This window comes from Lissotriton vulgaris, chromosome 2_1 (genome assembly GCF_964263255.1).
Source record: "Lissotriton vulgaris chromosome 2_1, aLisVul1.2, whole genome shotgun sequence".
Lineage (NCBI taxonomy): Eukaryota > Metazoa > Chordata > Amphibia > Caudata > Salamandridae > Lissotriton > Lissotriton vulgaris.
This window is the reverse complement of record NC_141687.1, coordinates 2,087,749,500-2,087,776,630: the sequence shown is the minus strand read 5'-3', so window position 1 is coordinate 2,087,776,630 and position 27,131 is coordinate 2,087,749,500. Positions and strand designations below refer to the sequence as shown.

General features: G+C 43.4%; 1 protein-coding gene across 1 annotated transcript in view; it reads right to left on the bottom strand.

Annotated features, from left to right (window-relative positions):
* LOC147733753 (protein unc-13 homolog B-like) overlaps positions 1-27,131 on the bottom strand; it is a 1,057,263-nt gene that overhangs the window by 575,695 nt on the left and 454,437 nt on the right. The window contains exon 6 of the mRNA XM_086958318.1: positions 16,244-16,397. Within this exon, the coding sequence (XP_086814444.1) occupies positions 16,244-16,397 (154 nt within the window). The remainder of the gene's footprint in view (positions 1-16,243; positions 16,398-27,131) is intronic.

The following is a 27,131-nucleotide window of genomic DNA, read 5'->3' as shown; positions in this document are numbered from 1 at the left end:
TTCAGGGGTAGGTTTGGGTTTTGAGGTACAGGGTAAGCATGGGCGGAAAATCCGTTCCGCTCGGGGATTTTGCGGATTTTCGGTAAATTCGCAATCCGCGAACTCTCGCGAATTTACAGAAAATTCACAAATTCGCACGCAGCGGATTTTTTTTTCTTGGTGATACAATATTGTGGCGTGCGTCGTTCACTTACCATCATTCAGCGTTTGCCGAGTTGTCTTTCTCGATATTTTGCGAGTGCTGCGCCATTTTGGATCTTGCTGCGGGATCCCGCGGGAGTTTGGCGACGCATCGCGAGAGTTCGCAATTGCGAACATGTAGGTGCGGCGGGCAGCAACAATCTCGCACTCGCGAAATTACAAAATTTGCAATTCTGCACAAGAAATCCACTAGCAAGCAGCATAGACCTTCTGAAAATGATGATTTTTATCAGAATAACTCCTCAGGTTGACATTGGCCTGCACTTTTTTGGATTTGAGGCCTTTTGACTTTCTTTGGATCATTTTTGGATTAGAAATCAACTTTCACAAGTAAGTTTGTTTGGGGCATTACAGTTGCTGTTCTGCAGAAAAACGAGTTTTGCAAAACTGAAAGCACTCAGCAGGTGCAAAAGTTCACTCATCATTAGTAACCATTCCCTGTAGTACTTCCTGAGGTACTCCTCCAGAGTTCAGTTACCTATGTTTGTTTGGGGCATTACAGTTGCTGTTCTGCAGAAAAACGAGTTTTGCAAAACTGAAAGCACTCAGCAGGTGCAAAAGTTCAAACTCATCATTATTAACCATTCCCTGTAGTGCTTCCTGACTGGGGCCCCTCCAGAGTTCAGTTGCTAGTTGCAACAATTCTATGACCCTGCTCTGACCCTCACAGCAGGCTCATAGAATAGATACAAGTAGGCCACATAGGTCCTGGAAAAAAATTGCACTGCAACAGAAAGCAAATTACAGACAAGGAAGCAGGTGCCAGACTGGAATTTTAAAACAGTAACACATTAATAAATCAACCCCAAATTATTTCATGTCAGTTGAAGCAGGGCAGGTGTGCTTGCTTTCCCCCCCATAATCTACAGTGATGAACCAGAGGGTGGCCTTGATGTACCAGAGGGTGGCATGGGTGAAACAGGGTGGCAGTGGTGAAACAGAGGGTGCTGTGAACCTGTGATGATGAACCAGACGTAGAAACAACATAGTAGCGACCGTTGCGAGCCGACAAGTAAGTTCGCAATTGCAAACTGGTACAAAACCTTCGCGAACTGGCAAAAACCCTTGCGAACACAAAAAAAATCTGCAAATTCGTGAGAATTCGCGGATTTTGTGGATTGAGAATTCGCAAATACGCAACTTCGCAAACGCCAGATTCGCAAAATTCGCCCATGCTTAGTACAGGGGTATTTATAGGGTTTAGGGCTAGGTTTGGGTTTTGGGGTACAGGGGTATTTTTAGGGTTTAGGGATAGGTTTGGGTTTTGGGGTACAGGGTATGTTTATAGGGTTAAGATGGGTTAGTGTTTAAGGGTGTTGGGGTATTTTAAGGAGTAAGGGTGGGTTATGATTATGGGGTCGAGGGGTATTTAAAGGGAGCAGGGTGGGATTAGCACACAATATGGGACATGGCATGAAGGGCGGAACGTACCACATGCCCCCAGTGTTTGACACGCCCCCAGCACACGCCCACAGCACAACGCAGACACGCCCACAAGGGAATACTTTCTTGGCACAGTTCTTTTACCTTTGAAATGTATATGGTGCTGCCCTTTCCAACGCTGTATTGGGTGTTGTGATTGGTGCTGTGGTTCCTGAGATTACCCGCCTCAAAGGTTTGGGCTCTCTCTTTATTATATTAGTATGGATAATTTAGGGGTGGGGGAGATAGAAATGGCTATGCCCCCACCCCTCTCCCCCACCAAAACTCCAGTCTTTCTGCTTCCCTGGAGGGATATGGGGGCAGTAGACCCCAATCTGTTCCTGTGGGGCAGAAAGCACCCTTGACACCAGGGATTATTTTTTTATAGGCCCGGGGTAAAAAAACTAAAGACTTACTGCCCCTGCAGGAGGAAGATGGAGGCAACTTCCCCTGATCTGCCCCCCGGTGGAGACAGACAGCCCACTAAGAGCCAGGGATTTTTTTATATTTGCCGTGGTCCCCCAGAATGGGCATGTCAAGGCCCGCACACCCACCAAAAAATGAAAAACAAATGATACAGACTTTTTACCCCCCCCCCCCCCCACCCCCCCTGGGAGGCAGATGGGGCAACAGCCCCTTATCTGACCCCCCCCCCTCCCCGGGTGGAACAAAAAGAACACAAGCCACCAGGGATTTTTTTTAACAAAGTTCGTGGTGGGATTTGCCCACAATAGGTATGCCAATGCCCCTACCCCCCCAAACAAGATGCAACAGCCTTTCTGCCCCCCAGGAGGCATATGGGGGCAGTAGGCCCTGATCTGCCCCCCAGGGCAGAAAGTCCACTAGTAGCCAGTGATTATGCTGGCTTTTTAATTAATAGGGGAGGGGGTTTCCCAGAATGGGCATCCCAATGCCCCCACCCCTCCTCCATAAGAATAGCCACAGTCTTTATGCCCCCCGGGTGGGTATGTCGGGGCAATAGCCCTAGATTTCCCCCCTCCCCAGGGTGGCAGAAAGCCCACTAGGCACTGTATTTTCTTCAGCATGTGCCTACCTATGGATTTTGGGCCCTAGCGCAGCCGGCACATAGGAAAACCTAGCAAACCTGTATATTTTTCAAAACTAGACACCAAGGGGAGTCCAGGATGCGGTGACTAGTGTGACTCTCACCAGGTTCAATAACCCAGAATCCCTTGCAAACCTCAAACTTTGTTAAAAAAAACACATTTTCCTCACATTTTTGTGTTGGAAAGTTCTGGAATCTATGTGGATTCACAAAATTCGAACCCACTCCGCGTTCCCAGAAGTCTTCCAGGAAAAATGGTACCTCACTTGTGTGGGTAGGCCTAGTGCCCGCGACAGGAAATGGACCACATTTTCCCAGTGAAAACTGACCCTTTCTTTGCAGAGTGGGTAGATGTAGATTTTTAACCCTAGCTCAGCTGGCACCTAGGCAAACCCAGCAAACCTATATATTTTTTAATACAAGACACAGAGGGGAATCCAGGATGGGGTGACTTGTCTGGCTCTCACCAGGTTCTGTTACACAGAATCCCTTGCAAACCTCAAAATTTGTATTAAAAACACATTTTCCTCAAATTTCTGAGGTGGAAAGTTCTGGAATCTGTGTCGATCCACACAATTCCACTTGCATTCCCCAAAGTCTTCTGAGAAAAATGGTACCTCATGGCTTGCGAGGATTCCCCAGCGTTCTCTCACTCAGAATCCCCTGCAAACCTCAAATTCTGCTGAAAAACTCACTTTTCCCACACATTTTTGTGTGGGAAAGTTGTGGCATCAATTTGACACAAATCTCCTACCACCCAGCATATCCCAGGTCTCCCGATAAAAATTGTGCCAGTTTCAGAAATATGTGGGTTTGGTAGGCTTCCCTAGCTGGCTGCTGAGCACAGGGCCAAAAAAACAGGTGAACCCCCCCTTGAAAAAACAGGTAATTTTATGATAGGCAGCTTTGATGACGTCTCAATACGTTTAGGGCCTATGCCTGTCGCGGTTACTTGGGCCTCCCACACGAGTGAGGCACCATTTTTATCAGGAGACCTGAGGGAATGCTGGGTAGTACGAAATTTGTGTCAGCCCGGTGATGCCACAACTTTCCCACACAGAAATGTGTGGAAAAAGAGATTTTTTCAGCCAAATTTGAGGTTTGCAGCAGATTCTGGGTAAGAAAACATTGGGGGATCCACGCAAGCCATACCTCCCTGGAATCCCCCAGGTGTCTACTTTTTAGAAATGTGTAGGGCTGGTAGGTTTCCCTAGCTGGCTGCCGAGCACAGGGCCGAAAAACCCAGGTGACCCCTATTGCAAAACCAGGTAGTTTTATGATAGGCAATTTTGATGACGCCTCAATAAGTTTTGGGACCATGCCTGTCTCGGTTACTTGGGCCACCCGCACGAGTGAGGCACCATTTTTATCGAGAGACCTGGGGAAATGCTGGGTGTTAGGAAATTTGTGTCAGCCCGGTGATGTCCCAACTTTCCCACACAAGAAAGTTGGAGAAAATGATTTTTTCAGCTAAATTTGAGATTTGCAGGGGATTCTGGGTAAGAAAATGTTGTGGGATCCACACAAACTGTACCTCCCTGGAATCCCCTGGGTGTCTAGTTTTCAAAATATACAGGGTTGCTAGGTTTCCCTAGGTGCAGGCAGAGCTAGGGTTCAAAATCTATAGCTAGGCACTTTGCAAAAAAAGGGTCAGTTTTCACTGTGAAAATGTGGTGTGTTCATGTTGCATTTTGGGCCATTTCCTGTCGTGGGCACTAGGCCTACCCACATAAGTGAGGTACCCTTTTCTTCAGAAGACTTTGCAAAACGCTGTGTGGGTGGAAATTTGTGGATCCACACAGATTCCAGAACTTTACGCCACTGAAATTTGAGGAAAATTTGTTTTTTGGGACAAATTTTGAGGTTTGCAAGGGATTCTGGGTAACAGAACCTGGTGAGAGCCAGTCAAGTCACCTTATCCTGGATTTCCCTGGGTGTATAGTTTTAAAAAATGTATAGGTTTGCATGGTTACCCTAGGTGCCGGCAAAGCTAGGGTTCAAAATCTACAGTTAGGCACTTTGCAAAAAAAGGGTCAGTTTTCACCATGAAAATGTGTTGTGTCCATGTTGCGTTTTGGGCCATTTGCTGTTCTGGGTACTAGGCCTAGCCACACAGGTGAGATACCATTTTCTCAGAAGACTTTGGGGAATGCAGGGTGGGTGGAATTTTGTGGATCCACGCAGATTCCAGAACTTTCTACCACAGAAATGTGAGGAAAATGTGGATTTTTGTCCGAAATTTTTAAGTTTGCAAGGGATTCTGGGTAACAGAACCTGGTGAGAGTCAGTCAAGTCACCCCATCCTATGTTTCCCTTGATGTCTAGTTTTTAAAATTGTATAGGTTTGCTAGTTTTCCTTAGGTACTAGTAGAGATAGGGTTCAAAATCTATAGCTAGGCACTTTGCAAAAAAAGGTCAGTTTTGCCTGTGAAAATGTGGTGTGTCCATGTTGCGTTTTGGGCCGTTTCCTGTTGCAGGCCCTAGGCCTACCCAAACTAGTGAGGTACCATTTTTCTTGGAAGACAATAGGGAACGCGGGATGCATGGAATTTTGTGGATCCATGCAGAGTTCAGAACTTTCCACCACAGAAATGTGAGGAAAATTTGTTTTTTTGTCAGATTTTGAGGTTTGCATGGGATTCAGGGTAACAGAAACTGGTGAAAGCCAGTCAAGTCACCCCATCCTGGAATCCCCTGGGTGTCTAGCTTATAAAAATGTATAGGTTTGCTAAGTTTCTTTAGGTGCAGGCAGAGCTAGGGTTCAAAATCTACATCTCGGCACTTTGCAAATAAAGGGTCTATTTTCACTGTAAAAATGTTGTGTTTCAATGTTGTGTTTTGGGCCGTTTCCTGTCGCGGGCTCTGTGCCTACCCACACAAGTGACGTACCATTTTTCTTGGAAGACTTTCTAGAACGCTGGGTTGGGGGAATTTTGTGGATCCACCAGATTCCAGAACTTTCCACCACAGAAATGTGAGGAAATTTTTTTTTTACAAATATGTAGGTTTGCAAGGGATTCTGGGTAATAGAACCTGGTGAGAACCAGTCAGGTCACCCCGTACTGTTTTTCCCTGGGTGTCTAGTTATCAAAAATGTATAGGTTTGCTAGGTTTCCCGTGGTGCCGGCAGAGCTAGGGTTCAAAATCTACAGCTAGGCACTCTACAAAAAAAGGGTCAGTTTTCACTGTAAAAATAAAGTGTGTCCACATTGCGTTTTGAGCCGTTTCCTTTCGCGGGCTCTAGGCCTACCCACACAAGTGAGGTACCTATCAGGAGACTTAGGTTAACACAGAATTGGAGAGCAACTGTTATTACTTATTGACTTTCGATGCATTTCTGCCCTCCAAATGAAAGAGAATGTGTAAAAAATAAGTCATTTTGAGAAATGACCTATAATTCTCATGCTAATATGGGTACTCACAATTTGGGAAATGTGCAAATATCTACTGTTTCTAACCTCTATATTTTATTCCAATTTCAGAAATACATACAAGTCTTCCATACTGATTTTTCCATGTATATATTTTACCAAATGAATTGCTATATACCTGGTACATAAATAATAAACTATTGCAAGACGCTGCTCAATTATTGGCTCTGAGTTTATTGGGTTCTTGATGAACCTACAAGTCCTGTATTTTAACCCTGGGCATAGTGGGTGTAGTGGGGCTACGTGGAGCATCACAGAGTGGGGGGAATCTACGCACACCCGCACACTCCGTGTAGCCCCACTACACGCTACCCGCCTCCCTCCCGCTCTCTTCTAAATACCCTTAAAATCATTAAAAGCATTTTTAAAGTAATGAAAAAGACTTATCTGAGATGCGGCGTCCTGGGGCTCCCTCTTCCTGGTGTATCGCCAACTTCTTCCTCACAAATGCGCATGCGCGGGCGCCAACGCATGCGTATTTCTCGCAAGAAATGCGCATGTGCGGGCACCCGTGCATGCGCATTTGTGAGGAAGAAGTCGGCGATAAACCAGGAAGAGGGAGCCCCGGGACGCCGCATCTCAGGTAAGTCTTTTTCATTACCTTAACAATGTTTTTAATGATTCTAAGGGTATTTAGAAGAGGGTGGGAAGGAGGTGGGTGGCGGGAAGCTCTGCTCCTCCATGGCATGTGCGTAGTCTGCCTACTATGCCTACATCACGGATCGCGAAGTAGACAACACTACGCGCACTCTGTGGACAGAGCGAAGCACTATGCCCACACTTACTATATATCCCCACAACCCGAAAGGTCCAGTAGATGTAACGGTATATTGCTTTCAAACAGTTGTCATAATCAAAAGAAGCTACAGGTGAAAAAGTTGATACAAATGACTGTTTATTTCAACTAATTTTCCATTTTTCCCATATTCCATGGTTCCTTTCTATAAAGAAACCTTGAAGGACCTACACAAATGACCCTTTGCTGAATTCAGAATATTGTCTACTTGTCTAAAATGTATAGCTTTCCAGGATCCAATATTGCGTTCATATCCATTTCTACCATTAACTGGAAAGAGGTGAAAGAACAAAAAGTAGCAAAAATAGGCAAGGTCCCAGAAAAATGCCAAAACTGTGTAAAAAAATGTGGTTTTCTGACAAAAGTCTGCTTGTCCCTGAAAGCTGGGACAATGGTGATTTCAGCACTACAACACCTTTTTTGATACCATTTGCAAGGAAAAAACCAAACGCTTTCATCTGAAGCCCTTCCCATGTAAAAAAAAAGTTTAGCTGTATTTTGGCCAATTTCTGGGTCTGGGCTTATCAGAGGGGGGAGGGGAAGGCCTGGCAGTGAAGGGGTGAAAAAAAAAGTAAACAATATACATTTCTTACAATTTGACAAAAGTATTGTACACATAAATGTTATCATTTTAAAAGAGCAAAAACATATTAATATAAATTATAACAATATAAAATAAATGATTTAATTTTACATTTAATACATATACTATTCCCACTACAATGTATACAAAAGTAGACAAAGTGTTGTATTAAGGATGTATAAGATGTATCACTCCCACTTAATGTAATTTAACAGTAGGAAAACTGTTACATCACACAGGGGTCAGGGACAACACTTGCAAAATTGAAGGACTGTGAACGGTCAAATTTACTATTCATACTCCAGTCAGTGCAACAGTAGGTAAAGTGGTGGACTGCGAAGGGGTAAAATTTACTATTCCAACTCCAATGACATCTACAGTAGTGAAAGTGTTGGATTACAGAGGAGTGAAATTTACTATTTCCTCTCCAGCCAGTGGAAAAGTAGGGAAACTGTTGGATTGTGATGGGGTAAAATATAGTATTCCCACTCAAGTCAGTGCAACAGTAGGGAAAGTGTTGAACTGCAGTTGGGTAAAATTTACTATTCGCACTGCAGTCAGTACAACAGTAGGGAAAGTATTGGATTGCTGAGAGGTACTACTAAATATTCCAACTCCAGCTTGAGCAACAGTAGGGAAAGTGTAGGATTGCGGATGGATAAAATGTTGCATTCGCACTCAAGTCAGCGCGCCACGATAAAATAATTTAAAAACATAGTAAACAAATAAAAATATAAATATTCAAAATAAAGAAATGCAAATATATTTTATTTTAGAAAACTTAAATAAAATAAATATATATTACAATGTAAAGTGCATATCATATATAACTACAAATAATATTATAATTAGAATAAAACACATTTATCATTTAAATAAATAATTGGATTTAAACATTTTTTAATAACAAAAAATATTTATTACATTTTATTTTATTTACATCCTACCCCATACCCCTACACAACTGACAACCTGCACCTACAACTTAACTTTTAAAAAACTAATTATTTACACTATTAACATAATATATTTCATTAAACAACATCATTAAATAAAAAATAATCATTACTTAATGATGATTATTGATTAATTTACTTCCCACAATATACCCCAATACAACTTGCTCCTAAAATGTAACTTAACGAAAAGGGAATTGTATATTTAACATAATTAATTAACAATGTAATCATTACTATCAATCAAAAATTTATTATTTTACTTCCCACCCTGTACCCCTATAAACCCTACAAACTACACCTAAAAATAAAAATAAATAACAATTGTTACACAATTATCAGAATTAATAATCAATTAAATAATACTATTAATTAACAACTCATTATTAATTAATTAGAATTAATTTACTTCCCATCCTGCACCCATATAGACCACGCAATTCACACCTAAAATTTAAATATATGTGTATTTACACAGATAACATAATTAATTATCAATTAAATAAATAATATTAATTCACTCCTATTAATTAATTAAAACTAAATTACTATCCTCCCTATACCCCCATAAAACCCACAACCCATGGTACTAAAAATCATAAAAATGAATTGAATTACATTTAACATCTCATAAAATTTCACAACTATATTACAAAACATAAACAATAATCATTCACAATTCTACATCATATAGATTTAAAATATATACTTAAATACAATACCAATGATTAAAAAACCATAATATAAACAACTATACTTTTGTAAACTATATTTGCCATATATTTTTATAATGAACTTCAAACACTACTAATAACTGAATTTTGAAAGACTGTAGCTTCTGAAAAAATCATTCTTGTATCATTGGTAAAAATAGTTTTGATTCACAGAAGAGATTTCTTTTCATTCTAAAGTGTTGGTTGCTTCCTAAAAACAAAGTCCATTTAATCCACGTATCCATTTTAAACATGCAAGTTGGCACAATTTACATATTTTAATTGCTGGTAGTTACTATTGCTTCCAAGCACACTTATAATTGATGTCAGATGTATTAATTAAATGTCAAAAAAGGTTCATTATGGTATGACAGCATTGAGGCCTGAGCCACAGTATGACATGGCAGTTTCCCAACCCTTGTGTTTTTGTGCCATGTGCGGGTGGTAAAAGCCTTCCTTTGTCACTTTTTTTTACTACTACGCCACTGTCAAAGTTTGTACACATTCTATATTGGACTGTGGCAAACATCAAATATAGAGATTGTTTTTTCCATTTTGGTTACCAATTTTATTTTTTTTACAAAAAGGCACATGCAGCGAGAACTCAGAGATCAGAAATGCCAGTTATCAACATTAAAACAATCATTGGCAAAGCCAGTGGGTCTCAACTTTATGTCAGTGTCATCCTATTGCATTGCCCAATGCTAGTTTTTTTAGCATTGCCACATAACAAAATCAATCAAAATAGTTGCCCGTGCAGTGACAATGCACAGGCATGCATTGGAGGCAAACTTGAAATGATTTTTGTTTGAGAAAAAACAGTCCAAGCACTGTGTATGTGCACTCCTGAGTGGTGGTCTTAGGATGTGTTTTCTCAAACAAAAATCATTCCAAGATGGCCAGCATTGCATGTGGATGTGTCATGACAGCAACACATGCCAGTGCTTTATGACGTGTCAGCAACTATCATAAGGGCTCATTATGATCGCAGTTTTACCGCATCCTCCGGGCCGGCGGAAGCCACTGCCGGCCCGGAGGATGCGGAAAAACCGCTGCGGACCCACCAAAGACCCACCGCCACATTAGGATGGCTGGTGGGTCTTAGTTTCAGTGCGCCGCTTTTCCGCCGCGGTCGGCTTACAACCACGGCGGAAAAGCTCTAATATGGTGGCGGTGTCTCTCAGACACCGCCAGACATATTAGGATGGCTTCTAAAACATGCTTTTCCGCGGCGGATTCTCCGCCGTGGAAAAGCATACAGATCTTCACTTTGGGGGCCCGTTGCGGGCCCCCTGGGTGAAGGTTGGGTGGGGGGTGCACATGGGGGGGTACCTATGGTACCCCCCTGCATTTACATGCAGAAAGCGGCAGGCACCGCACGGTGCCTGCCGCTTTCTGCATGTAAATGCAATGCATGCCTTTTTAACATTGCGGCGGGTGCAGCTTGAAGCCGCACTCGCCGCAATGTAAAATATAGAGGATGTGACCGCCAGGGTGGCGGTCACATCCTAATTGCACAGAAGGGAACGCCGCAGCACATGCAGACGTTCCCTCCTACTCAAGGCTCGTCCGCGATCGTAATGAGCCTCTTTGTCTTTTGTTTTAAGTTTATATTACAGTTAGAAGATGGCTATTAACTACTATTGAGCAGTAAATTAAATAAGAATAAAGCTGCATGCAAGCACAAAAATCAAAGAAACCAATGGATTGGTAGCAGTGTGCTGCTGCCCGGTTCTGGAAAAGAAAGCAATTTTCTTTTTTAAAAGGAGTATGGAAAATATTGTTAGGGAAGGGCGTGGAAGCAATAGACAAGTGGAGGTGGAAAAGTGGAGCATGAATTTGAAGGGGACAAGAAAATGTGAGGACAGAACTTCCCTTAAAAGTTTTTTTTTTTATTTAAACAAATAAGATAGAGGAGTGATTGAGACCAAATTAACTCGCCGATATCAGCTGTGAAAGAACTCCAGCCGTCCACTCAAAGGGAATGTAAAGCATCTATACAACAGAAGAGGTTCAAACGGAGGAAAAAGAAAGAAACTCATCAAATAAGAAGCAAGCACATTTATTTGACAAGAAAGCAAATCAATGATGGAACCTGGCTGACCCTAGGCTCTCTCCATGTATTGGTGTTTTTAAGAAATTGGGATATTAGCTGTGAAAGATGTGTCTTTCAAAAGTAATGAGTATGCAATTGTTTTTTTAATTGGAACTACATAACCCATTATAGCACTTGACTCGCTCAAGGTAGCAAAGCCTGCTCAGGGTAGGTAGTATGGGCTAATAATCCCAGCTCACTGATTCACAACAACACTCAGTAACTCATTGTCCAACCAGGGCTTTCTCTTTTAAAGGGGAACAATACTTTTATGACACATCTACAAACTGCTAAATACTGTGCATTGAATTACAAATATATACAATCAGATGGATGTAAATTCCTTTGGTGACACCCTCATTTTGCGTTACACCACTAGTGGATCCAAAACCATATACCCACAACACCCTATTACAATAAAAGCAGCAACCTGTTATTTTCAACATTGCAACACCATTAAAATCAATGGGAACAATAACCATATTCAAAGCATGCATGCCAATATCAATATTTTCAATAAAGCGTTGAAATTTAAATAAAACTTGTATCTCTGAGTATTTAATGCACTGGCATCATACAGCTTGAAGATTTATGGGGGCCCGAACAAGGGACCCCATGCACACCAAAGCCCAAGATCAAAAGCTCCAGCTTCAGGAGTGCTTGAAATCAAGGCCAACCTCTCCCAGGGGCAGTGATTCAATCCCTGGGAGAGGTAGGGTTAGTATTTTTACTAATTTCAGCCCTCACATACTCACTATACAACGTTGGTGGTGCCTCTGCCCTTTTTGGGGGCCTAAAAAAGCACAAATTATCAACTTAAGGCTGTTCCCTAGGGGCTTGTGGGGCACTCATTCTTTGGAGTAGTGAATATTTTATTAATGGCGTCTTCCCTACGGGCTCTTTTATCCTGCTGCTTTGCACAACAGTCTCTTTTTGTTTATCTCCGGAGTCCCAGTTCCAGGTGGGTACCTACATGCCTTTTTCCATTCTGAAGGTATGTGATGACAGCATGAGGAGCCTACTTCCATACTTCCTGGCCAGCTCTTCACCCACTGACACAGTCTATGCTGGCACAGAAGCCAGAATATTTCTTCTCCCACAGGCTCTCCACACGGCGGAACTGGTGCATCAAACCACATTCCAGACACCAGCAGGGAGGGCTCCACTCACAACCTCAAGGGAACAGGTCTGACCTGGGTACCTTCCTGACTAAGGGGCTAATTATGATTGCGGATTTCCCGCATCCTCCGGGCCGGTGGGGATGCGGGAAAACCTCTGCGGAGAATCCACAGACCCACCGCCAAATTAGGATGGCTGGTGGGTCTGATATTCTGTCCGCAGCTTTTCCGCCGCAGTCACCTTCCGACCGCGGCGGAAAAGCACTAACATGTCTGGCGGTGTCTATCAGACACCGCCAGGCATATTAGGATGTCTGCAATTCTATGCTTTTCCACAGCGGCTTTTCCGCCGCTGAAAATCATACAGACCTTCACTTCGGGGGCCCATTGCGGGCCCCCTGGGTGAAGGGGTGGTGGGGGGTGCACATGGGGGGTACCTATGGTACCCCCCTGCATTTGCGTGCACAATGCAGCAGGCACCGCGCGGTGCCTGCCGCTTTGTGCACGCAAATGCTGTGCATGCATTTTTAACATTGCGGCGGGTGCAGCTTGAAGCTGCACCCGCCGCAATGTTAAAGATTGAGGATGTGACCGCCACCCTGGCGGTCACTTCCTAATCTGCACAGAGGGAACGCTGCAGCACATGCGGACGTTCCCTCACACTCTGGGGTCGCGGACGGACTCAAGTCCGTCCGCGATCCTAATGACCTCCTATGTCTTTATTCCCAGGGCAATGTAAAAAGGGCCTACCTCTGGGATGAAAACCACAGGGCCAGGAATGAGTCTGGAGAGGAGTCCCAATGACCTTTCCATCTCTTGGAAAACATAAACTGAAGATTGAAGTGGCCCTCAAGACCCTAGCCATCCACCCGGTAAATTGAAGCTATGGGCCACATAAGACCACTAAATGCACATTTGGATTCATTTTGCTCCTGGTGGCTATCCCTAGCCACAGGGAACCTTTTTGTTGTATCTCCTGGCCTCTAACCGCATGATTTTCATTGGGAGCTGGGATTCTACTGCTTGATTTACCAGATATGTTCTCTGTCTGGACTACTTGTGCTCTGTTCTTCCTCAGGGGCATCTTCCACAACTCCTCCACAGACAGCCAGCAGAACATCCTTCCTGCCACACTACCAAGGTCTCAGAACCTCCTGGCTTCTTGAAGGTAACCTTTGTGCTTGTGGAGTCAAAAGTAAGTTCACAGAAGTCACAGGAGAACTATAAAGGGTCCTCCAGCAGATCCATTCTCCGCAATGGTCCTCAGAGGGCAAACAGAGGACAGTGCCTCTGGCCTTGGAGAGACCCCTTTTAGTCCTGGGGTCAACTGGTGTCCAAGTCTCAAAAGCTATTCTAGCAGGACGTTAGGTGGCTTCCTATTCCAGTTGGGCATTCTTTTGCCATTGTCGCTCCCATATATAGTGTCTTCTCATCTATCCCTTCCTTGTGCAGGGATTTATAAGTAGGATTAAAATGTTCTAGAGGTCAGACACACCTGGCCTAATCCTGTAGTGCCATATCATCACTCCACCCTCTGTTTCTGCTCTCTTGCACAGCATTCTGGGACAATCCAATATAGAAACTTCAAGTTGAAAGAGCTTTCATAAGAGCCTCAGCTCAGCTCCTAGCTGATACTGCTGCCAGATCCATTCCCACGAAAACGTTAAATGCAAGCCTTTCCCCTGTGTTGGCTGCAAAGGTCAGGCAATTTTCCTTTGTTCTAAATGGCCTTGGCTGTCCCATCCCAGGAGAAGTGTGACAAGTGAATTAGCTGATATAGATTTCCCTCCCATCTCTTCCACTCCCAGGAACTTGGTCAAGCACTTAAAAGTTTCATATGGCTTGTTTACCCTACATTGGTAACCCTTCTGTACCTGTAGTCCTACTATGGTGATAATGGATTTTAGGGCAGATTTTGTCAATAATACGTAATACTCTGTAACCTTTACAGATCTTCAGTAAGCACTATCTATCTACACTATGAAGGCGCACTCACGTAGGCCTACCCTACGTCAGTACCAATCCCGAAGAGCTGCTTCACTGACTGGCTACCTGTGCGCAGATACCGGGTTGTGCAAGAAGGTAGTCTCAAACATGCAGCCCGCAGATGAGTGTGCTCATATGTTCATATATAAGGAGCCAAGAGCCTCTTCACCAAGCTGCGCAGGTGCAGCTTTATCTTGAAAGGCAGACAGTGGTGGTTTGCACTCAGCCCATTTACTATGAATTTACTGTGAGTGAGATCCCATTTGTGAGACCCACTCACTAATAAAGTCCAAAAAACAGGTAATCAAATGTGAAAAACCCTGGTGGACTTATTGGGAAGAACTCATTAGCCAAAGTATTGTATAAAATAGTCTTTGACAACAGACGGCTAATGTTGTATATAGGCATGACCTAAAAATGGGGAGAGGAGGATAACTTCAAACAAATTTAAAAAATCAACAACTCTGGAGTGGGTACATTTAGAGAAATAAGACCATGATTCCACTTGGTACTATGGTACTTCAGACATACAATTTAAAGAGTCAATTATTTTTACTTTTCACAAATCTAATAGATGCATATATGGACTAGTGACCATCTGAGCCCCATGAAGAGGTCTATATTGAATACTCATTATAAAGAACTTATTAAATACACTGTACATAAGTAGTCTGCTAGATCCCAGAAAGACTCTGAAGTTTCTCATGTTCCCTAGAATGGCAGGTACACATTTGAATACTGTACCTTGAGCTTGTGAAAGTCAGAAAGCTAAGGACGAACAAACTAAAGTCCTTTTGAGATATTCCTGGTCATGCCTTATCCACACTGGACGTTTTCAACTCTCTACAGGAACATGAATAAGTGTTGATTAATTTAGCAAGTTTTCTGTCATCCGCTAATGCAACCTGAATTGAACAGGACTCAGAATCGATACAAAACCTCCGAGAAGAGCTCCACCCCATTTGCTACTGAAACGTGTCTACATTCCAACTGATGCTTTGATGCATTATGTGTGGTCTTTAGAGTTACAGATTCCCTCCATTTTACTGAAGACCTCAGGACACAGCTTGAGTAAGCAATTCATCCAAAAATGAACGATCCTTAACTTTTGGATCCAAAGTGACTAGTCTCTCTAAAAGCAGGTTGTGCATTTTTTTCTCTCAACAGTTCCTGATCTGTTACGGGAGACTGCTAGCCCGCAAAATATGAACCATTTTGTTGCTGCGGCCTTCTTACCAAGGATTGCTTTTGCCTCCAATAGAACACAATGCATCCCCCCCACCTCACCCCCCAGCCTAAAGAACCAAACTTCAATCTTGCTCCATAATCTGCGAAAGGGAATGTCAATGATTTTCTGTCCAATAATGGCAGGAAATAACTACATGCAAGTTTACTAGATAGCAGTGGCAGTTCCTGTTCAGTTGATCAACCGGAAGCTTCATTCAATCAACAATGCACGGTTTGACCCCGAGGTATTGCAACTTAGGACCGATGCACCAAAGAAAAATAAGAACAGCATCAAGTACAGAATTAAACAAAAACTCGAGAAAGAAAACTGAAACGAATATCCCTTTGGAACAGAAGTAACAATTTACTTTTTAACTTAAGATCAGGCATGTTAATGGTGGAATAAAGACAGCGTGAACTGCAGAGGTGACGCATGTTCCCAGGTGACCTGGAGAGAAATGTATACACAATCTTCGATCTAACCAAAATATACACATTTATACAATCATTGTTCATCACATTGTCTGGATAACGGTTATCATAACAGGCTGTTAGTGGAAATATGATTAATATTTTAGGCCAATCTTAGATCAGTTCTAATGTGTTGCTAAACATTGGTCTGTGGTGCTTAAAGTAAAAAAACAGCTACCTTAGTTCCTTCCTTGTGATGCCGATGAATGTATTTTTCGATGTTAGATTTTGACTCTCATGGTACTGTTCAGAATATCCTTCATCTTTACAAGATGTCCTTCTGCCGTCATTCTCTGTTCCCAGGTCAATAACTTTACTTTCAAGAGAACAGTCTGATGGGAAACAAACACAGAATGAAGATGTTTTAGATTTATAAACGTGTTGGCCAGATCAACAGACTTTGACTGTGTCTAGTGTTATAAAATTATAAAGAATTCGTTCTTGCAGTAAACACCTTTTCCTCACTGGGGCAAGAACAAATGTCAAGTTGCCATATCATGCTTTTTTCAGTTTTTTACTATTGTGCAAAATCATTTACTGGTCATTCAACAAAGTTCAATATGTATTAGGAGCCTGATGAACTTAATAAAAATTATAAAGTAAGCCGAATAACCAAAGAGTTGAGATTTATCTATAAGAACTTAATGATAACTGGAAGTTAACCACAAAACTATTTTAATGTAATTCCATTAATAAAGAGCAGATAAAGTAAATATGGGTCATGAGAAGTAGGAAAGAGGTATATTTGATTCGATATTTATAGGGAACACTGTAAATCTTGACAAGGAATGGGATTAACTTTTGAAGTGGTTGCTTATCCTCATCAACTGACACTCCAATTTCTTTACAGTATTACAATACAAAAAAAAAAAATATATATATATATATATAAAGATAAAGTTGCCGCTAGGTGGGGATGCACTTACAGGTAGGAATTGATGCCAACGGAATTGCGCGAGCTGCGAACAGAGTCACTTTCCTGCCAGACGCGTTTTGGGCCAACACCCTCTTCAGTGGCAGCACATGTGACCTGACGGAAAGCTGTAGGCACCAGTAAATACCCTCAGTAATTATGCACAGGTGTAAAACCTGAAGCAATGCTCTCTGGTACTGGTGGTTCCGTAAAACCCAAGTGGGTCACCGCCGCCATTCGCATGCAAAAAAGTATTAAAGGGATTGCCATTGTCCCCACAAGCACCCCGCAAGTAAAGGGACCTCCTGTACCACAGAAAGCTTTCCAAGTAAGGCAGCTGTGGACCCGCAGTTGTAAGCGGTAGTGTAATCCCGCGACCGCGCAGGCCGCCAACAATGGAAAGAAAAAGTTGCCGCTAGGTGGAGATGCACTTACAGGTAGGAATTGATGCCAACACAAGGGCGCGAGCTGCGAACAGAGTCCCTTTCCTGCTAGACGCATTTCGGGTCAACGCCCTCTTCAGTGGCAGCACATGTGGCATGAGGGCAAGCTGCAGGCACCAGTAAATACCCTATATAATTATGCACAGGTGTAAACCTGAAGCAATGCTCTCTGGGACTGGTGGTTCCGTAAAACCCAAGTGGGTCGCCGCCGCCATTCGCATGCAAAAAAAGGTATTAAAGGGACGGCAGGGAAAATGCCCGCATAGTCTGTCACCGCGCTGCAAGGGACACAGATTTCCAGTGAAAACAAGGTGATACAGACCCCGAAATCATGCCCTAAAGGAGTTTCCGGGGCCGCATGAACGGGCACACAAGTGGCTACGATCGTTTTCAAGAAATACCTGCTGATGACGGTCGGATCAGGATCGCTGATGTGCCCAAATGAATCGCGGCTCGCCCGCCATCTTAGATCCGCAGACTCCGTGCTGATGTGCTGATGTGGGCTGAGAGAGCAGCCGAGAATCCAGCCGACTGTCTTCTTCCTCTACCTCGACGGCCGGTCCTGCGGAGGTGAGCTCGGGAAACAGGCGGGACTCTGCAACAGCGCTTGGCTCAGACACCGGGAGGCTGGGGTGTGCACTCTGGATGCGAGCAATGTTTGCAATGTTTGCCTGACCTCAAAATGGAGCTGCCACACGAGCGCGAGGTCAACGAACTTATGAGTTCAGCCTAACACCACTTACTGAAACGTGAGCAAATAATAAACGTGAGCAAATAATACATTTCGAAGGTGGTACCTCATCTCCACATCTTCACAACTCTATCATAGGGTGGTACAGATTAGGACCCAGACGCACAGAGAGGTCCTACTATCCTTCGCCACTACCTGGGGTTAAGATGGCGATCTGCCACCGGTTTTGTTTGTCCCAGGTGGGACGAAGGCTTGATAACATCATAAACCCACCACTGAGCCACCACTAATTTGAGTCTCCACAAGCAGTGCACAAGTGCACAGTGCACAAGTGCACAGTGCACAGCACACAAGCAGCTTTATTGCCTACTATTGTTTCACTGTGGAATACAGTGCTCCGCTGAGTGCCCCATAAAGCCCAGATGCCTGTGCTTGTAGTGTAATATATTCTGATGGTAGCCCAGCTACGCTTGGGAGTCTTGTCGCTGTGTCCCGGCCGCTATCGTTGACCTAACAGTTGCCTACTCAAGATCACATCAAGTCATGTGACGGTCATCGCTATTGTTAAAGCCAGCCACTCCATATTTGCTACGTCTACTTGGCGATAAGGGTGGATACTAAGGGTTCTACATACTTCTACATACTTCTACATACTTCTGCCGATAGAACGAACCTCCTGACTTCTAACCACTACTGAACCACTACTGAACACGGTGTACTGCGAAAACGCAAAGGCTGCCTAAAAAGAGATCTCCAACATCTGAGACCAAACGCGGCTCTGCTGCCTTCACAGCTAGACCAAAACCTTCGTAACTACAGTGTAACTACAAGCATCGATAATGGGGACAGAGACTCCAAAAACACTAAGAAAGTGCGTCCAGAAACTTCCATCTCAGACTCGCCTATTAAAAACAGGGGTGACGCACTTTAGACATGATTCTGAAGAAGTTGGCCGACGTACACGACCTAGCCAAGCCAACAAAAAGTAACACCGACGCGATGCAACTTGAATTAACCGCGATCAGAGCTGACATGAACTCCTTATCTCTCCGCCAAGACGAAGCAGAAGAGAGAATTAGCAATATCGAAGACAAGTCCAAGAACGGCGCTAAAATCACGCAGCATCTCCAAACAGCCACCAACGATCTCAAACACCAAGTCTCAGAATTAGAAGATCGCAACAGGAGGGGAAACATGCGAATCTTCGGGGTCCCGGAAAACGTAGAAAAGGACGCTGACTCCTGTATTTAATTTCTAGAAGCATGGATCCCATCTGTTACGGGGATACAGTTCCAACATGGATTGGAGCTCGACAGAGCCCATAGAGTGCCGACCTAACTGCATCGATCAGCAAGAGGCCCACGTCCTCTCATTTGCAAACTATTCAGGTTCCAACACACGGAAGACATCCTAAGATATGCCAGAAAAAAACACAACATCATCTGGGAAGGTAACAGAATCACATTTACGCAGGATTACTCCAGAGAAACGGTGGAAATACGAAAAGCTTTCCTATCTCTTCTAGAAAGACTACGGGCGAAAGACATTCAGTTCTCTTTTGCAGGCCCGGCGAAATTCAAGATCACAGACCATGGTCGTCCTCATATCTTCACTAATCTGCATGACTTATCATCCTACCAAAGTGTCAAACCACAACAAGAAATGGACACGTCTGGGGGTCAATCTAATAAAAGGAAAACAGATGCCCAAGAAAAAGGCAGTTAAATTTGTCTCCAAATCTCATCATCTGCGATCTTTCTACAGGTATGTCTAACTGCTGGGTTATGATATGTGATCACAGGCGGACTGCTACTCCAGCTTTAACGTCCTGACCTAAGTCTCTCACTGAATTTTAGAGGCTGGTCTTAGCCTCAGTGATCGAACTTGGTATTATACGCCTCACTATTTTTATGCCCAAAGTATACGTTATAAGTCAACTGGGAGTGTCCCAACACATTACCTGGAGTGCTAAACTAGCTTGTAAAGTTTTCAATGAAAATTTTTTTGTGAGGTTATTTGACTGTGAGGCTAAGTTACTGGATAGTTGCTTCACTTATCCACAGACAAACGACAACTTTATACTGTTGTATACAATTATACGCTATACTGTTTGCATAGAAAAGACTCTACCATGTGCTAGTTCCCTAAATGCTTAAATCGTTCTTGTACACGACCAGAATCGTTGACACCAGTTATATTTGCCATACGCTTATATAAGGGGGTTCGTTAAATAATAAGTTCTTTATTTACTTAATTAATTCTCTTCAATTAAGATGCTACGTCGCTTATCCATCGACATGGCTAATGATATAAGTCAAATGATGTAAAGTGACCGTAAACAATAGATGCTTCATCTATTAATGTTAACAAAACGTTAATGCAGAATGTTTTCACACAAAATGTTATCAGAATGTTATCTCATATGTCCCTGTGCGAGCGTCGACAGCACTGCCATCGCAGCTCTACAGTTCGAGTTTCGGGGAGGGAGGGTGGGGAGGGGGGGTTGGGGAGAGGAGCAAGGGGGGGCTGACTCAGTTGGGGGGGTGGGGGGCCATAGGGTTATAAGTCGGATATTTCAGGAACATTTTTGCTATGTACTATTCCTTATGTACTATTCCTTATCTATTCTTTACTCTTCTCTCTTTCCTTTCTCTTCCTCTTACTTGCTAATTACTCTCTCCCACCACGATGTGTGCCACGCATTCCAGGTCCTGCCTTGGCGTGCAGCACTGTCTATTAAAGTATGTTTAAAATGCAGCATTCTGGTATGTACGGAAATGCGCGTAACATCCCACCATCACATTAAATCGAACATTAACCATGGCTACAGATAAGTCTTTAGCAACTTCTCTACATATTGTTTCACTAAACGTTAAGGGGCTTAATCACCCGGTTAAGCGGAAAAAGTTTTTGGATTACTTGGCCAAAACTAAAGGGGATATAATTCTCATGCAGGAAACCAAATTATCCCAGACTGATGCGGATAACCTTAAACAAAACTGGATCTCACTGACACTTTGCTCCCCTGCGACTCAAAAGAAAAGAGGGGTGATCACCCGGATTGCTAAAAAATCTAACTTAGCCCTGATATCACATTCAGTAGACTCCGAGGGTAGACTGAGTATTGCACATCTACAAAGAGATGAGGACCATATCTATGTGGCAAATATATATGGCCCTAATACTGACCTGCCTGAATTCTGGGAATATGTATCGAAAGAACTTGAAAATATCCCACAAGATGAACTCCTAGTGGTTGGGGGGACCTTAATCTACCATTAGACCCCTTGTTAGACAGGCAATCCAAGAGCACATACCACCCCCCACGCGCACATGAGGCATTGAAGTGAATGTGTGCTAAATTCCACCTGCATGACTCATGGTGCCTCCAACACCCGGATGGCCGTGACTATACTTTCTATTCCCCTCCACACAACTCTTACTCAAGAATAGACTGTCTATTGATATCCGACTCACATACACACCTCATAGATGAAACTGACATAGCCCCCATATTAGTGTCGGACCATGCAGGTATACATTTGAAATTGGCAGGTTCAAATTCACTTATCCCCCACAGACGATGGCGCTTCAACGATGAGATACTGTCAGTGCCCGAGAACAAAAAAAACATAGAACAATGCATACATGAATACTTCCAGATAAACTCACACCCAGAAACAGATCCAGCCTTAGTATGGGATGCATTTAAGGCCACATTAAGGGGTACGCTGATAGGTATCAGGGCCCGAATGAATAAAGAATTAAATTCCGAACTAGTCTCTCTAGAGAAAACAATCAAGCAGCTAGAAACACAACACTCCCATGACCGGAACAATAAAACTACCATCGACCGTTTGACAAATAAGAAATATAAATACAATGCCATCCTCAGTAAGAGGGCAGGAGTATGGATTAATAAATTCAAGGCCCTAAGGCTATGTGATGGTAACAAAGCAGGGAAATTCCTTGCTTCCTACCTTAAACACAAAAGGAAGCAATTCCATGTAACATCTATTAGGGACCGATCCAATACCACCAAAACCAAACAGAAAGACATTCTCCACACATTCCAGTCCTTCTACGAGGATCTTTATAAGAACAATAACCAATTCAACATGGAAGAATGTAACAACTATCTAAACTCAATCCAACTCCCACGTTTAACCGACCCTGACAAAGCGAAACTTGGGGCGCCACTAACTATAGAAGAAATTTCTACCGCTGTTAAAATACTAAAGAACAACAAAGCTCCGGGGCCTGACGGCTTCACGGCCAACTTTTATAACACCTTTGAGGAACAACTGAACCCACGACTCCTACATTTATTCCAATCCTTTACATTATCAAACAGAATCACCCCCACGATGAGTGAAGCAACAATAATAGTGATACCTAAGGATAGGAAGGATCCTTTACTCCCAAAAAATTGTAGGCCGATATCGCTCATAAATTTGGGCTTCAAGATTTACGCGAAGGCTCTAGCATGCAGACTAAAAGCCGTTCTACCCTCCTTAATAAATAACTCACAAGTGGGGTTCCGGAAACACCGCCTTTCTAACGACAACACGAGACTCCTATGTCATGTGTTGGAGAAGTCGAAAATCTCGAACGCCCCTGTAGTAGCAATGATCCTAGACGCGGAAAAGGCGTTTGATAGGGTGTCGTGGCCCTTTCTCCGTCAATGCATGCACATATTCAACATGGGTGATAGTTTTATTGATATGGTCATGTCATTATACGCCTCCCCTTCGGCATAACCTCATGATCATGGGTGACTTTAATGTACATCCTTGTGGTGATCCCCTATTCAAATGTATTCTGGATCTACACTGTGATCGATCTAGTGGTATACATTTAGAACACTCAACTGAGGGGGAACTTATTGAACGACCTGGATGTGACACCAACCATGGCCCTGATGGATCCTGTTAAAAGATTTGAGATACCGACTTTTAAGGGCCATGGGAGAGGAACTTTCATTGACTATGTACTAATCTCCTTTTCTATGCAGTCCTTTGTGGATTGTTTTATTATTGAAGAGAGTGAATTTAGCGATCATAACCCGCTCACTGTACGCTTACTGGGACCATGGAAAGCTAAAAAAGGGTCGAATCCCAGTCAGGGAAGGCTGAGTACAATCGATGGGAGACGCAGACTGAGAAGGTCTATGATTACCCCAGATCTGCTGTATAAAGACATCAAAGTAATATGTGCAGATGAAATTAACACCTGTATTCAAGAAGGGTCACAGCCTATAAAGGTGCTTGGGGCGTACCAGTCACTTTCAGATAAGGTCTCTAAGCTGCTGTCGATACCAGCTAAAAATTTAGCTAATGTGGGCCCAAAGTGGTTTAATCATGATTGCACCAAAGCAGCAAGCAACCTTAGGTTGGCATTAGTAGCTAAACCAAGAGAACAGGCGACTGTCCAACTTTGCCGGAAAGAATATAAGTCTACTATGGCCAAACGCAAGGAATCCCTAAGGTATGAAGCCTGGAACGAGATTCTGGATCCTACTGCCCTAAAGAGTAGCTCCAGATTTTGGGCTGTAATGAAAAAGCCTTTTCTTGGCCTTGAATGCCATATACCCAAGGGGGACTGGGAAGTGCACTTCAAGCATTTATATACTAGTTCGATGGAAGAAATCCCTAGCCTGGCACCTTGCACTAATGGAAAGAAGATTAGCATTGATAGGGGTGAATTCTTTAGGGTATTTTGGGACTAACAGCCAGGAAAGCACCCAGACACGATGGAATTCCTCCGGACTTATTTAAGTCTGAGCCTTCTTTTTGGGCTCCTATCCTAGAGTCTGTATTTAATGCCGCAGTGCAAAGTGGTTGCCCACAATCCTGGGGGGTCTCCACAATTGTCGCGGTTTTCAAAAAGGGAGACAAATGCAGTCCACACTGTTATAGACCCATTTCGCTCATCTATTCTATGATAAAAATAATGGGTAGGATACTACTGCAGAGACTTTCAGACTGGGTGGTGGAAAACAACATCATGTCCATCTCCCAGTATGGATTCTGCAGTGGTCGCTCTACAATAACCCAATGCCTCAACCTATTCTTAATCCTAAGTAAATACACAGTGGCTCGTAGGGGTACCATCCACCTCGCCTTCATGGACTTGTCCTCACCTTTCGACTGTGTAAACAGGCGGAAGCTGTGGCAGTCCATGAGGGCAAAGGGGGTAGACAGTGGTATTGTTGACTTTTTGTTAGATCTCCACAGCAATACCAAAGCTAATGTAAGATACTCGCAAGACCTGAGTGTCACAAACAATTTTGATATAAGAAAGGGTGTCCTTCAAGGATTCATTTTGGCTCCCTTTCTTTTTAACTTTTTTATTAATGATCTGGATAGCGTTATACAGGAGGTGCCGGCTGACTGCCCTAGAGTCGGTCGGCAAGGTATTCCAGTTCTTTTATATGCAGATGATGCAGTTTCTTTATCTTACAGTTTTTGAAACTAAAGGGATTGCGGCAATGCCGTCCCACTTTAATTAGACTTCAGATGTTGGAGGACACACAAACTGCCTGGTGCTTAGCCATGTTCTTTATGAAGGTACTCCTCCAAAGGAAATTGTATATAACAAATGAAGTATAGCATAATTAGCTTTTTTGATACTTTTATGACTTTACTGCTGTTGTTCTAATTAACATCTGATATTTCACATCGCTATATGGTTATTGTTTTTAAATTGTGAATTAATATTGTGATAATATGTCTTTTTGTCTTTTATGTGCTTTTATGACTGTTAAAAAATCAGTTGAATAAAGCTTTCCTTGACCTTGACCATGAGTTTGGTGCGTGGTTGAATTGTATTCTGTTGTTGGATGTAAAGATTGGGTCCAGGGTGTGTCCTGCTTGGGGAATGGGGCTGGTGACCAAGTGCATTAGTTTGATGTTGCTCATGCTTTCACTGAGGTTGATGGAGTTGGTATCACAAGGGTCTTTGAGGTGGAAGTTCAGGTCATCAACAAAAATGTACTGTTTGGAGTCTGTTGACACAGGGTGATGAAGTGGGAAATGGAGTCGCAGAATCCAGCCTGAGGGCCAGGGGTTCGTAAGCAAGGGTTTCTCTGATGGTGGTGTTAGCATCAACTAGGATTTGGAAGTTAATGTGCTCAATGATTGATGAGGGTTCATCTTTGGTGGTGGAGCATTGGAGGGTCTCTGTTAGGGATTAGCCGGTTTTTCCTCCTTTCTTTGTTTCTTTGTGCCTGGTTACTCCGGTGTCCTCTTTCTGTTTCCACCTTTGTTTGGTAGCCTCCGCCCCTTTTTTCCTCCTTTCCATAACTGGGTGCCAGCGCCACTGCTCAGTGCTTGGTTTCTTACCTGGTTGGAGTTTTCTACTTCCAGAACAAGTTGAGGGGATTTAGCTTTAATCCCGTTGGGTGTGTTCTTCCGAACACGGAGTTGAGACGCTGAAAGCAGTGCTGCGCAGAACGAGGCTTCGTTCTGCTTCCCGGATGTGTTACGCTTCGGACGCCGTCCCGCTTGTTGCTCTCCACGGGAGAATTACGTTGCGCTTCTGTTCCTAGGAGGACAGAAGAGAATTGGGACATTTAGTTTTTCTTTTGTTTTATTTTTGTGTTCGCCCTTGATATAGTGGGATTTACGGCGGTGCCAATTTCCGGGTTCTTGAGTACCCGATTCACAACGTTATGTGAATGTTTGGACTTTTTCACAAAGCATTTAGCTTCTAGCGTTTCTCTAGGAACGCGCTTTAGTTTGTGGCCACAAGTAGGATATATGTTATGCAAGTACAGCGATTTTTGCTGGTAATAACTTTTTAAGGGGTTTTTTATGTCAGGATTATGACTTTTTCCCCTCTATGAACAAAACGCTGGCAACTGGGAGTTTGTTTATTGATGCCTGTTGGACTTCCCTCCACACATCTCCCATGGGAAGATTCATCTATGTCACACAAGTAAGGAGGGGAAATGGGTTGTGTTGGGCAGTGTTAAGGGTGAACGGAGGGGGATTCAGGTGAGAGGACACTGGGATTTTGAGTGACATTCTGTTCTTTTCTTTGCTTCTTGTCTTGTTTTGCTGCAGGTTAGAAGACCTATCCTATATGCCAGAAAAGGGTCTGCCTAGCTGTGACATAGAAAGAGCCTGGGCGTTTCTCTTTCTTTGTTTTGTTTTTCCTACCTTCTCCCTTTGTTCGGTCCGCGGCCACGCTGTGATAAGAAGGGCGTGTTGCGTTCCGAATAGGGGTAGAGGATTGGGGCCATCCTCGCTTCCGTGGTGTGGGTCCAGTTGGGGAGAAATCCAACAGAAAACCAAGCCCACAAACTTTACACCACCCGAGCGAGAATGGATGAGGATGGGAATGTTCTGGAGGAGAGGGTCCCTACGATGCATGAACTGATGGGGGCTGTTAATGCCCTTCAAATCAAAGTACAGGAGTTACAACAGGAGAATCAAGGGCTACGACAGGAAATGAGTGCAGGAAAGGCTAAGGATCCAGTTTGGGGAATGGGTAAACCCTCTTTAGTCCAGCCTGCTACTTTCCATTTTGACAGGAGTACAAGTGCTAGTAATCCCCCTTTAACTGTGAACGTTACTACCCCTACCCCTGTCCCGTTGGCTGTTCCAGAGAGATTTCCAGGAGATTCTAGTAAATACAGTGTGTTTATGAATCAGTGTCATTTACACTTTATGTGTCGTCCTGCTTCATTCCCAAACGACTCCTCCAAAGTGGCGTTTGTTATTTCTTATTTGGCGGGAACTGCTGCCTCTTGGGCGGTACCTCTGGTGGACAATGATGACCCTGTTTTGTATAACTATGGAGCATTTAAAGAGCAGATGCGTTGTCTATTTGTGAAACATGCTTTTATGCAAGCCAGTGATGCTGAGTTGTTACAATTGAGACAGGGGAAACAGGATTTACTGACCTATGTGTCCACGTTTAATCGTTTAGTATCCGAGACCCATTGGCCAGCTGATAAGAGAACCTCCTTGTTCTATCAAGGGTTGTCAGAAGACTTGAAAGATATTGTTTCACA